The 14,462-nt window shown below is 37.5% G+C and overlaps 1 protein-coding gene and 1 non-coding gene across 2 annotated transcripts in view; both read right to left on the reverse strand.

Annotated features, from left to right (window-relative positions):
• Window positions 1–4, reverse strand: part of Smp_tRNA_00537_Pseudo_CGA.1.1 — a 70-nt gene extending 66 nt beyond the window's left edge. Inside the window, exon 1 of the tRNA in view lies at window positions 1–4. This exon is cut by the window's left edge and continues 66 nt beyond it. This is a non-coding gene — a tRNA.
• Window positions 1–14,462, reverse strand: part of Smp_138040 (hypothetical protein) — a 47,163-nt gene that overhangs the window by 2,208 nt on the left and 30,493 nt on the right. The window contains exons 14-19 of the mRNA XM_018797709.1: window positions 13,246–13,421; window positions 11,616–11,739; window positions 7,821–8,062; window positions 5,600–5,650; window positions 3,604–3,776; window positions 1,560–1,708 (exon numbers count right to left, since the gene is read on the reverse strand). Coding sequence (XP_018646763.1) covers window positions 1,560–1,708; window positions 3,604–3,776; window positions 5,600–5,650; window positions 7,821–8,062; window positions 11,616–11,739; window positions 13,246–13,421 — 915 coding nt within the window. The remainder of the gene's footprint in view (window positions 1–1,559; window positions 1,709–3,603; window positions 3,777–5,599; window positions 5,651–7,820; window positions 8,063–11,615; window positions 11,740–13,245; window positions 13,422–14,462) is intronic.

A 14,462-nucleotide genomic window follows, 5' to 3' on the forward strand; every position in this document is an offset into this window, starting at 1 on the left:
GGTCTATCGGTTAAGGGTTTCGGCTCGAAACTGGTAGGTCCTGGGTTCGAATCCCGCGAGAGTGGGTTCGTGGATGCGCACTGCTGAGGAGTCCCATAATAGGACGAAACGGCCGTCCAGTGCTTCCAGGTTTCCCATGGTGGTCTAGCTTCAATTGACTCATGGTCTCAACTCTATAAATTACTAAAAATCTCCACAAAACCCCTTCTGATAATTATCATCAGTTTATTGATTACTTTCCCCCCTATTCACAGCCACATTTGGCCAATTATTGTACAAATGTTATTTTCTATTTTTTTGGTACGATGTGGTCTGTTTGGTTTGTATATAAACCTAGTATGCTTGTGAATAATGATTGATATTGCCGAGGCTGTATTGGTGTTCTGGACTTAACTGGCTAGGCTAGGCAGAAAGCAGGACCGAGTAGTACTCAAGACTGATCATACGATTTTATGAATCATTGATCCGATCGATAAATTCACTCTTCTCTCATTGGGCGTTCATATATTAATAGGGCACGCATTCACTTAGTCGATATAACACAAACATCATATGCTTAGAAATACCTTGAGAATGATCTTTGAAAAAAGTGTGACAACTTGACATATTAGAGGACCTATGAACAAATTGATATTTGGAGTCTTGTATTGCAAAACACATGATGGATGATCAGCATAGGAAAAACCGATGCCGAAAACAGAAACTCAAATTCACCCTCTAACTAATTAGTAAGTGATTTCCTGAGGATATAACACAAACTAACAACAAGTGTTTAATGATTTTACTCAGTTTTTCAATAACAACAGCTTCATAGTTAATAATATTTCGTGATATAAGTAGCTTTTACATTGATCTAGTTCCCACTAACTATGTAAATAAATTTAAAACTGTCTTGTAGTAGGTTATTTTCAAAATTCCTGTTCGTGATTTTCGTCGTGAATTGTAGTAAACCAAGTGAACTTTGACAAACATGGAAGCATTGGACGGCCATTTCGTCCTAGTATGGGACTCCTCAGCAGAGGGCATCCAAGATCCCACATGCGTGGTTCGCTGCATACCGGCTCAGGGGTCTAGAGGTTAGGTGTTCGCGAGCGAGACCCAAGATCCTGGGCTCGAATCCTGTATGCAGGATCGTGAATGAGCATTGCTGAGTAGTACCATGCTAGTGCGAGATGGCCATCCAGTGTTTCCAGGTTTTTCAGGGTGGTCCAGCTTAAATCAACTCATGAATTCAACCATTAAATTATTACAAATTACACAAAACTAAATTTAACTAGTCAGGATGAATTTTCAAAGAGTGATTATCAGACAGCCATAATATATAAGTTATACATAGTAGCGCATGTTTAAGTGTGAGACAATCCGATTGTGAATCAACTTGTTGGAAAATATAAACCATTGGATGTTGATTAAATGATTAAATTATATTGCACAAATCATGAACCAATGATCAATGTTAGACTACTAATGAAAACTTGGAGGCATTAATGGACAGCTGTTTCGTCCTAGTAAAAGAATATTGATGGAAGAAAGTAACAATAACACTGTTGTACACTTACGTGCACTTGTGCTAGCTGCTTCTTTAGCTAATTGTTGTTTAATTGTCATTAATCGAACTCGTTCAGCTATGACAGTGTTTGTTTCTTGTAATTGATTCCCATGATAGAAACGATCATCAGTTTGATTGTAAACTGATGAATCTGTTAAACTGGAGAGAGAGGGAATGAGAAGAGATATATAAAAAATAAATGTATTGAAATGAAATAATAGTTTATGTCATCGGATATCATTGGATTTCTCGATGAAATAACATTGCTTAGGCAAGGGTTGAAAATCAGGGAGCAATAAGCAGCTGTATCATTCTAGAATAGGAATCCATAAGAATGAGCACACAACCTCACAACATCTAGGTTGCTTAGTTGGTCGGAAGTGATACTCTGTGATGAATTTGAGTTGGGGCCACCTAGCCTCGAGATCTGAGACGCCAGAACTAAACTGTTCGTGTGAGAATGAGACATTTGCATTTATTTCGGAACAACTAGGGTCATGTTTGTTCGATTTTTGCCGACTGTAAGGCCGGGTGATATGGGCATGAGTCTAGCAGAGTGCAGTTCCGGTCAGGATTACAGGTACGAGTTACTAGTGAGTCCGAACACAAAATCAAGGTTCTGGTTTCCTGCCGACTATTCTTATCCACCTAATATCAAAACATATTAGACATGATATCGAGTCACCCAGATCCGTGGCACACTGAAACGTGACCGACAAAAATAGACCAATACTAATATCTAGACAGATATAACACTGGTAACCACTCAGTGACCAATTAGTATCGCTACCCTTAGGTAAGTGGATCAAAACCCAATTGCCAATATTTCTTATTTTAGTCAATTCGTGATAAATAATAAAGCCATCATCTCATACCATCGGGGATATCTATCTCATCTCCCTAAATGGCTAAACTCTATAGGTCACAGTTTATTAACAGTATTATGACAGGATAAGCATATCAGTTTATCAAAATAAACAATTTCTACAAGCTTTCATTCTAATTATATATACACAGCATGTTACAATGAAAATCCACGTTAGTAGATGCAGACAACTTGGTTGATTTTCACAGAATAGTAGTAACCAACGGCTAAAGATGTTGGATGTAGTTCAAAATGGATTGAAATAGTATAGATGCACTCATCCATTGCCGTTTTTTATTTCCATAGCCATTCACTTTTCTCGAACCATGTTGCCTATGTCTTGTCATTTTTTCTACCACTGTTATTGTTGTTACTTTAATTACCATGGAATTTTTCCTGATAATTTCATCTAACAGTTTTAATGTGCTGTGGCAACTTAGACTGATGCTCATACGTATCAGGTTTTACACTGCTCATAACTGAAGGATTAGCTGACCAGAATTCAAATTGTTACATATTAGAATTTCCACTAATATTTATCGATAAATTTTGAATACAGAACTCATATCTATCAAAGATGTTCCGTTAGATAACATTGTATCTTAAAGTCATGGCAACAGTCAGTTGCCACACTTGCCCTCAAATGCCGTGGTACGGCCGAAAGTGGAGAGAGTTCGCTTTCTCTCTCCAAATGCTCTCATATGACCACGCGTATATAGCCTCTGCCAGGGAAGTCCTACTCACTGCCTTCTCGCACCATGGGTGTCGTTTACAAAATTGAGAGGACGAAAAGCGAATGTCCGGCGCTTTAACCGGGTTGGTGAACACGAAAAGTCCACCTAGTAGAGTTGGAAAACCCTGATTCATAACCAATGGTGCATATGGGCTGGCTCCAGTATCCTGAGGGAAAAAATGGCGCATGAATCAATTGTTGGTCACCGGCTATCATGGGACTGTATCTCCTCACCATGCTCCACTGCCTTGTGGATCAGACCTTTAGGTCAAAGGCTCCGGGTGTGGCTCCCTAAGAAAACCACTTGCTTCGGTTTGGGCACCTGGGCAGTATCACAGCCCTCAAGCAAATCGAATGAGATTTGTGTGGCGCATATGTATCTGGTGCTTCCTTGTACCAATATTTATGTGTTTAAATTATAAATAATAATAATAATGAGAGAAACTACTAACCTACCTTTGTCTTAGTAGAACATTTCTTAATGAATTAATTTTATCTTCTTTCTTTCTTGGTATAATAATTTCATCAGCATTTTCAATATCACTATTTCTGCCAACATCTTTACGTGAAGATGATCTCGGTGTAGCAATGAAATATTCATCAGGTGTATTTTGCTCTTGGGTAGTGAACTATGATTAAAGTGTTAATAATAAAAATGAAAAGCTATGAATAAAAACTGATAATCTTGATGACTAACACAAATCATAGAAGCTGGAATAATTGCTTGTTATTATAAATCAAGATCTATGATAAGTCTGTAAATCAGAAGGGGTTTTGTGGAGATTTCAGTGCTTTTTAATGGTTGAAATCATGAGTCAATTGAAGCTAGACCACCAAGGAAAACCTGGAAGCTCTGGACGGCCGTCTCGTCCTATTGCAAGACTCCTCAGCAGTGCTCATCCACGATCCCGCCTCGCGAGCGAGATTCGAACCCAGGACCCACCAGTCTCGAGCCAGAGCACTTAACCGATAGACCACTGAGCCGGAATGCAACGAATCATGCGTGTGGGATCGTGGATGCCTACTGCTGAGGAGTCCCATACTGGTACGAAACGGTCATCCAGTGCTTCAAGGTTTTCAATGGTGGTTTAACATCGATCGACTCATGATCTCATTAAAAAAATTTGACTATCTCCACAATCCCATACTGGTAGTTTTCTAACTTGTCAAATTAAAACGTGGCTAGTTTATAACTTCGACAAATTCACTAAAAGCTTGTTTTATTTGAAATTTTGTAAAGGTTGATAAAAGAGAACGAATCAAGTCACCAGTTTAAGATACCCTCAGTTTTTCAAAAAAAAAAACTCATCAACTTGCTTGAATGTAAGGCACTAAATGGAGTCAATTGTACAAACTCATATTCATGGATGAGTGTACAGTTAAACTTCAGGCACTGATATTAATAATGAAATATTTGCCTGTTCAGCAAATAGTTCATCCTAAAATCCTAACCCATTTGCCAAAATTATATGAGGTAGTCCTTTAGATTAATATTACTTACTTACTTACTTACGCCTGTTACCCCTCGTGGAGGAGTATAGGCCACCCACCAGTATTCTCCATTCAACCATGTCCTGGGCAGTTCTTTCCAGTTCTTTTTAGTTAACATTCATCCTTTTCATATCTGCTTCAATCTCCCGGCGTAATGTGTTCTTTGGCCTTCCACTTTTCCGCTTCCCTTCCGTATTCCAAGTCAGGAATTGTCTCGTGATGAAGTTTGGTGATTTCCTCAATTTATGTCCGATCCACTTCCAATGTCTTTTCCTAATTTCCTCTACAGCTCGAAGCTGGTTTGTCCTCCCCCATAAAACGCTGTTGCTGATAGAATCCAGTCAGTGAATGTTGAGTATTTTGCGTAGACAACTGTTTATAAATACTTGTACCTCCTTTACAATAGATATAGTAGTTCTCCACGTTTTAGCTCCGTACAGTAGAACTGTCTTGACGTTCGTATTGAAGATTCTCACTTTGAAGTTAGTTGACAGTTGTTTTGAGTTCCATATGTTATTGAATTGTAGGAATGCTGTCCTTGCTTTGCCAATCCTCGCCTTTATGTCTACATCAAATCCTCCTTGTTCATCAATTATGCTTCCCAGGTACGTGAATGTTTTCACCTCTTTCAGAGTTTCTCCACTAAGTGTGACTGGGTTAGTTTTAGATTGATATAACCAATTTAAAACACTTGGACAATAGATGAATTGTAGCCAGCAGTGTAAACTGGGATGAACATTATACCTCATTTAGTACTATTCAGCTAGAAAAATCTACATTTCAGTGTTGAATTCGATATTGGGATTCAAACCAAGTGTTAAATATCTAATTGTGTATAATGATAAAATATCTACAGTTTCCATACAACAACAAGTTGAATGATTATGTTCGTTTCTGTTAAAGACTAATTTACGCCAAAAATCATTTTCGGAACAAAAGAAATAATGATTACATTTCTTACCATACTTTCAAGAGATCCAGCTGAATTGATATTGTCTTGATTTAAAGATGACTGTGGAAGGTTTTTTTATTCAAAATGAGAATTGCAAGACAAAAGAAAAGAGAGAAAAGAATAAATTTATATCTATGCAATTTAACTATCTGTACTATTTACAAACGAATAAAAGAATAGAATTTCTGTGGTGTTAAAGTGCTTTTCTATACGAATTCACAATCTGTTAGATGATTGCAGGTAACTGGCAGCAAATCATGTACTGACTTATGTTTCGTGATAGTTGTGACCTGCCACCAAGGCATTCCTGTAACTTTGAGTAAACTGATATCCCGTATGAGATTTAAACCAATGTCACTCAATTTCATAGTCTGAAATATTACCACAGAGCTATTCAAGCGGCGGTTGACCTTTTGTAGGAATGAGATATTTACATTTACTGATCCCTGAAAAGTTATAAATATCGGGCTTATTTAGCGTTCAGTGCGGATCGATAGAATGTGATTAACACTGAAAAGTAGACGAATATGACGTTGATCATTAATCAGGCACCAATCAATCTATGGGTTATAGTGTTATCTATCTAAAAGCATTAAAACACAAGTTTTCTAATAAATACAAGAAACAATCTATTTAGTTTGTTGATTAACGTAGAAAAAAACTATCAGACAGTTCATCAAATAATAAAGACTATTTATGTATCGTAGAAAAAATCTCATTTCAATGAGATGAAGAATTTCAGTAAGAGTATTAGAGGCTTTAAGTATGGTCTTCTACCATGATGACTATCAACTTCTTGTTGTGATAAAAACATCAAACGTATGTATTTACTCATGATCATTTCCGATCCCCAGTTTACTACTGATATGAATGACCATGAAATGTATTGCATGTTAACTACAGTTCTGGTAGAACATTTAGATTGAAAAAAAGTTGTGAAACGACAACAAGACCGTCGAGTAATTTAAGAACATCTATTAGATACTTTAAAGAATTGAAACAAAAAAAGTAGAAAAGCATATTAGAACACATTGAAAATAGATGGCAGTATATAAAAATAGGTTTGCATAACCCTTACACTACTTAGAGGTAACAAATATTCACTAGTAACAAAGTTCTATACAAAAATAAAGCACCCATGCATTGTTCTAATTCTAAATAATTTACTTGGTATCGTTTGCTTGTATCTTCCCATTGGTGTTTAGGGTTTTAATTGATCAGCCTCTCATTTATTATATGTGGGTACCGTGCGTATTGCCTCGATATTGCCTTAAGTCACAAGCTTTATAAGCAAAGATCGGTAGTGGCTAGCAGTAGGATCCAGGACTCGCGCCGCTTCTTCTTACTTGGGACTCACCGATTGGATGTACCTGCATCTCAGAGTTGATATTCACTCTGGGACTCGAACTCAGTAACGTTTGCTTCAAACGCTATCGTGTTATCTACTCAGCTACTGAGTCCTGATAGCTATATAAGTAAATTTAGTCAATAATACATAATTTCAAACATTACACAAGATTAAATAATGAAGATTATTTTTTGTGAAGTAAAAGGATACTTCAATAAGTCAATATGTGCATACTGTGTGTAATGCCTCAATATTGCCTTAAATCACAAGCTTTATAAGCGAAGATCGATAGTGGCTAGCTGTGGAATCCAGGACGTGCATCAGCTGGATGTACCTACATCTCAAAGTTGATATTCACTCTGGGACTCGAACCTAGTACCGTACGTTTCAAACGCCAATGCGTTATCCACTCAGCTACTGAGTCCTGATAGCTATTTTCTTGTGCAATGAGGTGAAGTTTGAGTTCACTTAGTATTGTTTGTTTGAATCTTCCTATCGATGTGTTAGGACTGCAACTGGTCAGTCTCTAATTGGCATATGTGCATACTGTGCGTATCGCCTCGATATAGCCTAAATTCACAAGCATGGTAAGCAAAGATGGATAGTGGCTAGCAGTGGAATCCAGTTTGACGCGCGTTTCTTCCCATTTTGGACTCGTCAGCTGGATGTACCTGCATCTCAGAGTTGATGTTCACTCTGGGACTCGAACCTAGTACCGTTCGCTTCAAACACCATTGTGTTATCCACTCAGCTACTGAGTTCTGATAGCCATTTAAGTAAATCTAGCCCATAGTACATAATTTCAAACATTACACAAGATTATATAATGAAGATTATCTTTTGTGAAGTAAAAAGATACTTCAATAAATCAATATCACTTACTCGTCTTGAAGAATCATATAAATTTAATTTATATTTATTTATCATTGTATTTGTTTGTGGTAATAATGATGGTTTAATTGATTGTATTTTATTTTGTTCCATAATAGATGAACAATTTGATACTATAGTACCTCTTTTAGAATTGCGATAGTAATGATTATGATTATCAGATAGATTTGTCGGAATACTATCAAGATTTGTATGTGTTTCACTGAATAATTTAGTTTCTTGCATGGAGGGTCCTTAAAAGTAGTTTGAAAAGGAAAAAAAAGAGAACATTAACGAATATAGAAATGAAAGTTATTAGTCACAATTGATTGATCACTGGGTGGTGATCAATGTCATGCGTGGCAAGTCCTTCTTAGTGTTGATCGAATGCTATCGATCAAGTTGCAATGTGGCCACTAGTCTAGGTGGCTTGACACTACGTGCACTATGTTGAGATAAGATAGTGATTGGAGGGGGTCAACAGGAAACCCTGAACCTGGGTTTCGTGATACTTGGCACCCGTCAGCAAGGTGTACCTGTAATCTTGAGGGAACTGGTGCTCCCTGACGGATTCGATCGCGTGTCACCCAGCTTCACAGTCGGAGACGTTACCGTTGAGCTATTCGGGCCGCGGCCGCAGTGTCAAGCCACCTAGAGTAGTAGTCACATTGCAACTTGATCGGTAGCATTCGATAAGCACTAAGATGGATTTGGCACGCATGACATTGATCATCACCCAGTGATCAATCAATTGTGATTACATCTCACTCCCATAGGAGGTCGGTCGCGGCCCGAATAACTCAGTGGTAACATCTCTGACTGTGAAGCTGGGTGACACGGGATCGAATCCGTCAGGGATCACCCGTTCCCTCAAGATGAAAGTTATCAGTGAATCAGTTATTTTAATTGAATAATAGCATTTGATGAATTCTTATTTCTTACAAGTCAGTGGACTGTAAGTGAGTTATTAACAGTGTAGAACATGATATAGGTGTACATTATTTCAGGTTACCATACTGTTTCAGCATAGTGAGATGAAATTATTAAAACAAGTTTCAGAGTAAGCCTGGTGATAGAAGTAAGCAAGATTTGGGAATGCCCGAGAATGAACTAGTGGAATAAAATGTAGAAGTATTTTAAGACAAAGAGTGAATACATTTAAACAATCGTGACCGATTTCGAATTATGTCACTTTGTGTCTCTAACATCTGATCACGATAATCTGATGAATCGCATCCAAGTAGTCTGAGGTTTAGAACAGGGCTTATTTGTGATAAATCTTCGAATCGAACGCTTGATTCGGTTTCCTAAGCTCTTCTAGTAATCATCAGGCTAAATATGCATGGCAACTTGAATATGAGAGAAAAGGCGAAAAATATCGAAAGAACGGTTTACTCCAAGGTACAGAAAATCTAGGATATTTATAGCATCTCAGGTGGTCTTAGGTTTCTGTAAAGTTATAGAACCCTTCTAAACATAGTAGCAGGATAGGTAATTATTCAATCAGAAATGTGACAAGTAACTCTTCACTCTCTAGATGCTTCTGAGATACTTCCATTGAATGCTGACCGGATAAGATGTTTCTCAGCGTTTTCAGGGCCCCTTTGGGCTTTTTTCGAGGAGTTTTCTGGGTCTTCTCAACAATATCAACAGTCAATGACTTCATGAACTGGTGCTATGCATTCAGTTGACAGCACCTAGCTTTCTTTTAACCTATTTCTTCACCACAGAAAGTCCTTCATTTAAGTGAGCGATGGTTGAGAGTACAAAAAACATGTCCCAAGCACCTCAGGCGATGAAGAAGTACAATCTTATCAACCGATTTATTATCTTTGTCTAGTAACCTCAGGTCCGTAAATAGAAATTATTGATCTTCAGTTGATTAAAATATGAATTAACTTGTAGTTGTCATTAATGGAAATTATTAATTCATCTGATTGCTGATTAGTAGGTCCGGTCTACTCATGAATGCCAATATCAATGTACAAACAACGTTTAGGTAGGTTACTCGATTGCTAACTTTCTAGTTGACTTCTAGATTCTATGGAACTTGATCAGTAAATAGATAAAGTCGCTAATATAGTATATAAACCTTATTTTATGTACATTTTTGACTTACTGGCAATATCGAGGCAATAGGCACAGAATGTATATATGTCAAAAGAGAATGATCAATTGAAGTCCTTAACACTAATGGAAAAATCTAAACAACCAATATAAAATGTATATCAGAATGTTTTTTGTAATGCTTAAAAGGGTGTTTTTTTTGTCCCCCCCTGTCGATTGATAGATTTTATAAACATTAACACCGTTGGATGACGGCTCAGTGGTCTAGAGGTTAGGTGCTCTGGCGCGAGACTGGTAGGTCCTGGGTCGGAATCTCGCGAGGCGGAATCGTGGATGCGCACTGCTGAGGAGTCCCACAAAAGGACGAAACGGCCGTCCAGTGCTTCCAGGTTTTTCACGTTCGTCTAGCTTCAATTGACTCATGATCTTAACTATATAAGATTTTATAAACGCTTGAAATTCTATACCGGTCAACTCTTCTGGTTATTGATAGCAAATTTGTTTGAAATCTTAAATAAGCCATCGCATAAAATTTCACATTTAACTGCTTATTTTATACTGTCTAACAAAAAATACGATCGTTAATGTCTGGTCAACTAAGTGTGCTAACGACTTACAGAAGAGATCAGAAACCTCATTTTAAGCGTAGTTTAGCCACAATAACCAACCATACTAGTGACCCTAAAGTTTTAAAAGCTTCAAAGAGAAGATTTTGATAAGGGATAATTCTTGAGTTTGAATATTCTAATTAAAGCGAAACTATTCCTCTAAATGTATATTATATATTGATAAGTAGTAATGAGCAAGGTCAGACAGATCACATGATATGTCAAAGACACATAAAATGTAAGTTGAAGTATTCCAAGTAAACGAATGATTCAATTAACCATGATCAAAGTGTTCGAATGTCAATATATAAACCTGTGTAATTACTTACAAATATGCATAGATTGAAAGCATTATAGTTTGGCTACTATTTTCTATCTAAGTATAGGTGCGTTGGTCAAGTTTCAAGAGTGTGTATACCGACTGCATAGAAATGTAGACCATGAACTTTGAATTATACTATTCATTTTGATTGAATACGGGAAATTAAACTACTGTGTAGTAGTCTTAGTCGTCGTCGTAGTAGTAGTAGTAGTAGTAGTACATAAAACTTAAGCAACAGTGATACACTGAATATACAAATAAAAAATCTGGTAGTTGAATTTGTGAGTCAATTTAAGCTAGATCACCATAGAAAACTTGGAAGCTCTATTTCAAGGCCGTTTCGTATTAGGATGGGACTCCTCAACGGTGCACATCCACGATCCCGCACTCGCGATTCGAACACACAACCTTCGGTCTCACGCGCGAACGCTTAACCTCTAGACCATAGAGCCGACCGCCATCCACCGGTGTTAATGTCTAACTGCAACCAATCCATGATATTGCACGACCGTCGACCATTGTCTTCAGTGAGTAACTGCCTCACAACAGGCACGATTGAACTCCACTGGTGTGAAGGTTAAGCCTTCGCGCGCGAAACCGAAAGTCTTGGGTTCAAATCCCCTTGGTGCATAGTCATGGATGAGCAATGCTGAGGAGTCCCATACTAGGACGAAACGACCGTTCAGTGCTCCCAGTTTTTCAATGGTGGTTTAGCTTAGATAGACTCATGAATTCAATCATTAAATTGCTACAATCTTCACAGAACCCCATTCTGAAAATTAAAAAAAATGATAAATTAAGTAAACTAACTAGAAAGATTAGCATATATGGCATCGGAATTTTGTCCACGAGTACCAAAAGATGACGAAGATGGTTTTTTCGGTGAACTTTTATCAATGGTACTTGGCTGTTCAAAAACTGAATCTTTGACTACCTGAAAATAAAAAAAGCAATTTATTCATATTGAACTTAATTTACTGATTAAATAGATTGAAATGTTAGAAGAGGGTTTTGTGGAGATTTTAGTAATTTTATATAGTTGAAACCATAAGTCAATTAAAGCTAGACCACCACAAAACCCTCTTCTAATGATGATCATATACTCACTAGTGACTGGCTCCATGAGGTATTTCCTGGAGTTCTAGTGAGAAGCAGTGACCAGTGGAGTTCAACCAGGTCTGTTGTGAGATAGTAACTCACTGAAGACAGTGGTGAATGGTTGCTAAATTTCGTGGATTAGTTGAAGTCCGACATTAACACCGTTGGATACCGGCTCAGTGGTCTAGTGGTTAAGCGCACGCGCACAAGACTGATAGGTGCTGGGTTCGAACCTCGTGGGGCGGGATCGTGGATGGGCACTGCTCAGAAGTCCCACAATGGGACGAAACGGCCGTCCAGTGCGTCCAGGTTTTCCATGGTGGTCTAGCTGTTAACTCAGTAATATCCCATAGACAAAATGAGTAATAATCTATTTTGATAATCGAAAAAAACATTTTAAATATGAAATGGGAATAATCATGAAAAGGTAAAATACGAACATCTTGAGAGGAACAGAACATTATGTACAAACAATTCCACCAAATGACGATTCTATAATACCTAGACTATATGAAATGCTCAAGATACACAGGTTTATTCTAGACAGTGAATAATACATTTCATCCAAATCACAGAACTGCATGTAAAACAGTTATATAAGCGAACCCTATATGTACTAGCAGCAATATTGTACAGAGGTTTATTGAGATTGCTTGATCCAATAGCTTGAATCGAGAACTGATTTGATCTTAAGAACGTCTAGGAGTTATAAAGCACAAGACTCAATAGAGGATCGATGTCAGAAGCTTCAGGTTATGTGAAGATGAATTAATAAGCCGTAGAACACCGAGTTGGCATCCAGTGATCCGCAAGTCTAACTTCAATCAACTTCGCGATATTCCACAACCATCTTTCAATGCCACCGGTAGGTAACTGGTAGATAACCCAACGAGATTGAACTTCATTGGTCATGGCTTCTCATTAGGATTGCGGGAATTACCTCTCACAATGATCCAATAGTAATGTAGAGCATGAGACCCAAAAGTCTCCACAAATCCTTTATATTAATTAAAACCATCTACTTCCTAGTTCCTAACCTGAGAGGGAATTTTCTGAGTTGTAATGAGAAGCAGTAATCACTTGAGTACAATAGAGTCCAGGAGTAAAACAAGCGACACAGTTCACAATGGACAGTAGCCGCGAACTAACTGAAGTTAGAATAGTGAACCGTTAAATTTCACCACAGTAGTTGGAAAGTTCTGAGTCCGATCTTCTGCAGGGTCATCGATCCACTAGTCAGTGTTTTCTGGTTTTCAATGTTTTTCTTTATCCGATGTCACTCCATAGCAATAAAAAGTTACAATTACATAAATAAACTAGATAAATAGTTAAGACAACATACTTCGTTCCTTTCAAATTCGTTTCTATTAAGTTTTTTTGGTGAAACACTATTATTTCTATACAGATCACCTTGACTAAAATGACCCGGATCTGTTGTGAAATCAATATTCTCAAGTAAATTATCGGATTTCGATCGAATATTACGATCATAGTTTCCATACTTCGACTCGTTTGAATCTTAATTTTTTTTAAAGGAGAAAACAAAATGTGAATTATGAAATAAGGGTTTGATATCAAATAATGAAATTTGAAAAATTTGGAACACTTGTACTTTATTCTAATCGAAGCTACCTATTTTACATCATACATTGGTTTTGAAAAGAAAAAGATCCAGATCAATCAATATGGCTAGCTATGTGTACTCTAACCTTGAAATGAGGAAGATTCTCAGTTCAAGTGGATGTATATAGCTAGTACAATATCACTGAGTCCTAGTCGAGCAATCTATTAAGCTGAACTGTTTCTACTTTAGACACCATACCAGTGAGTTTTGAACAGATTACCGAGCCATTTCAAGATTAAGAATAACCAACACGAATTATTTAGTTGCACGCCATGGACAGGCCTATGCAGTAGTGATCTTCCTCTTTACTTATCTAGTCTGTTCTTACTAATACATGTTGTTGTTTCGGTAAGATGCTATTTGAACTGCACAGTCACGAAAAAAGTCGTTTCACTTGATTCTCATGATAGGGCAAGTCAGATTAGATATCTACTATGACGTGTGATTTTGACGTAAGCCCGGTCATAAAATTCCTGTTCAACCTTAAGTAGACTCACCATCTAAATAGGTCACATACAGATGATTTTGATGATGTTGTATCTTTTTGGCTGGATGTGAAACTTTCGTCGGCATAGTGGACAACAAATTTACCAACTTCTTCTCTAAATAAGAGTGACTTATTTTAAGCTTCTCCATTAGCGATATTTTATGCAGATCAATAAAAATAACAATGGAGAAAAATAAATTCAAAATCAAAGATAGATAGTGGCTAGCAGTGGAGTCCAGGACTCGCGCCACTTCTTCCTATTTGGGACTCGTCAGCCGAATGAACCTACATCTTAGAGTTGATGTTCACTCTGGGACTCCAACCCAGTACCGTTCGCGTCAAACGCCATCGCATTATCCACTTAGCTACTGTGTCCTGATAGCCACTTGCTTGTGCAATGGGGTGAAGTTTAAATTCACTTGATATGTTTTACTTTAATCTTCCCGAA

The sequence above is a fragment of the Schistosoma mansoni genome (assembly GCF_000237925.1).
Source record: "Schistosoma mansoni, WGS project CABG00000000 data, supercontig 0163, strain Puerto Rico, whole genome shotgun sequence".
Classification (NCBI taxonomy): domain Eukaryota; kingdom Metazoa; phylum Platyhelminthes; class Trematoda; order Strigeidida; family Schistosomatidae; genus Schistosoma; species Schistosoma mansoni.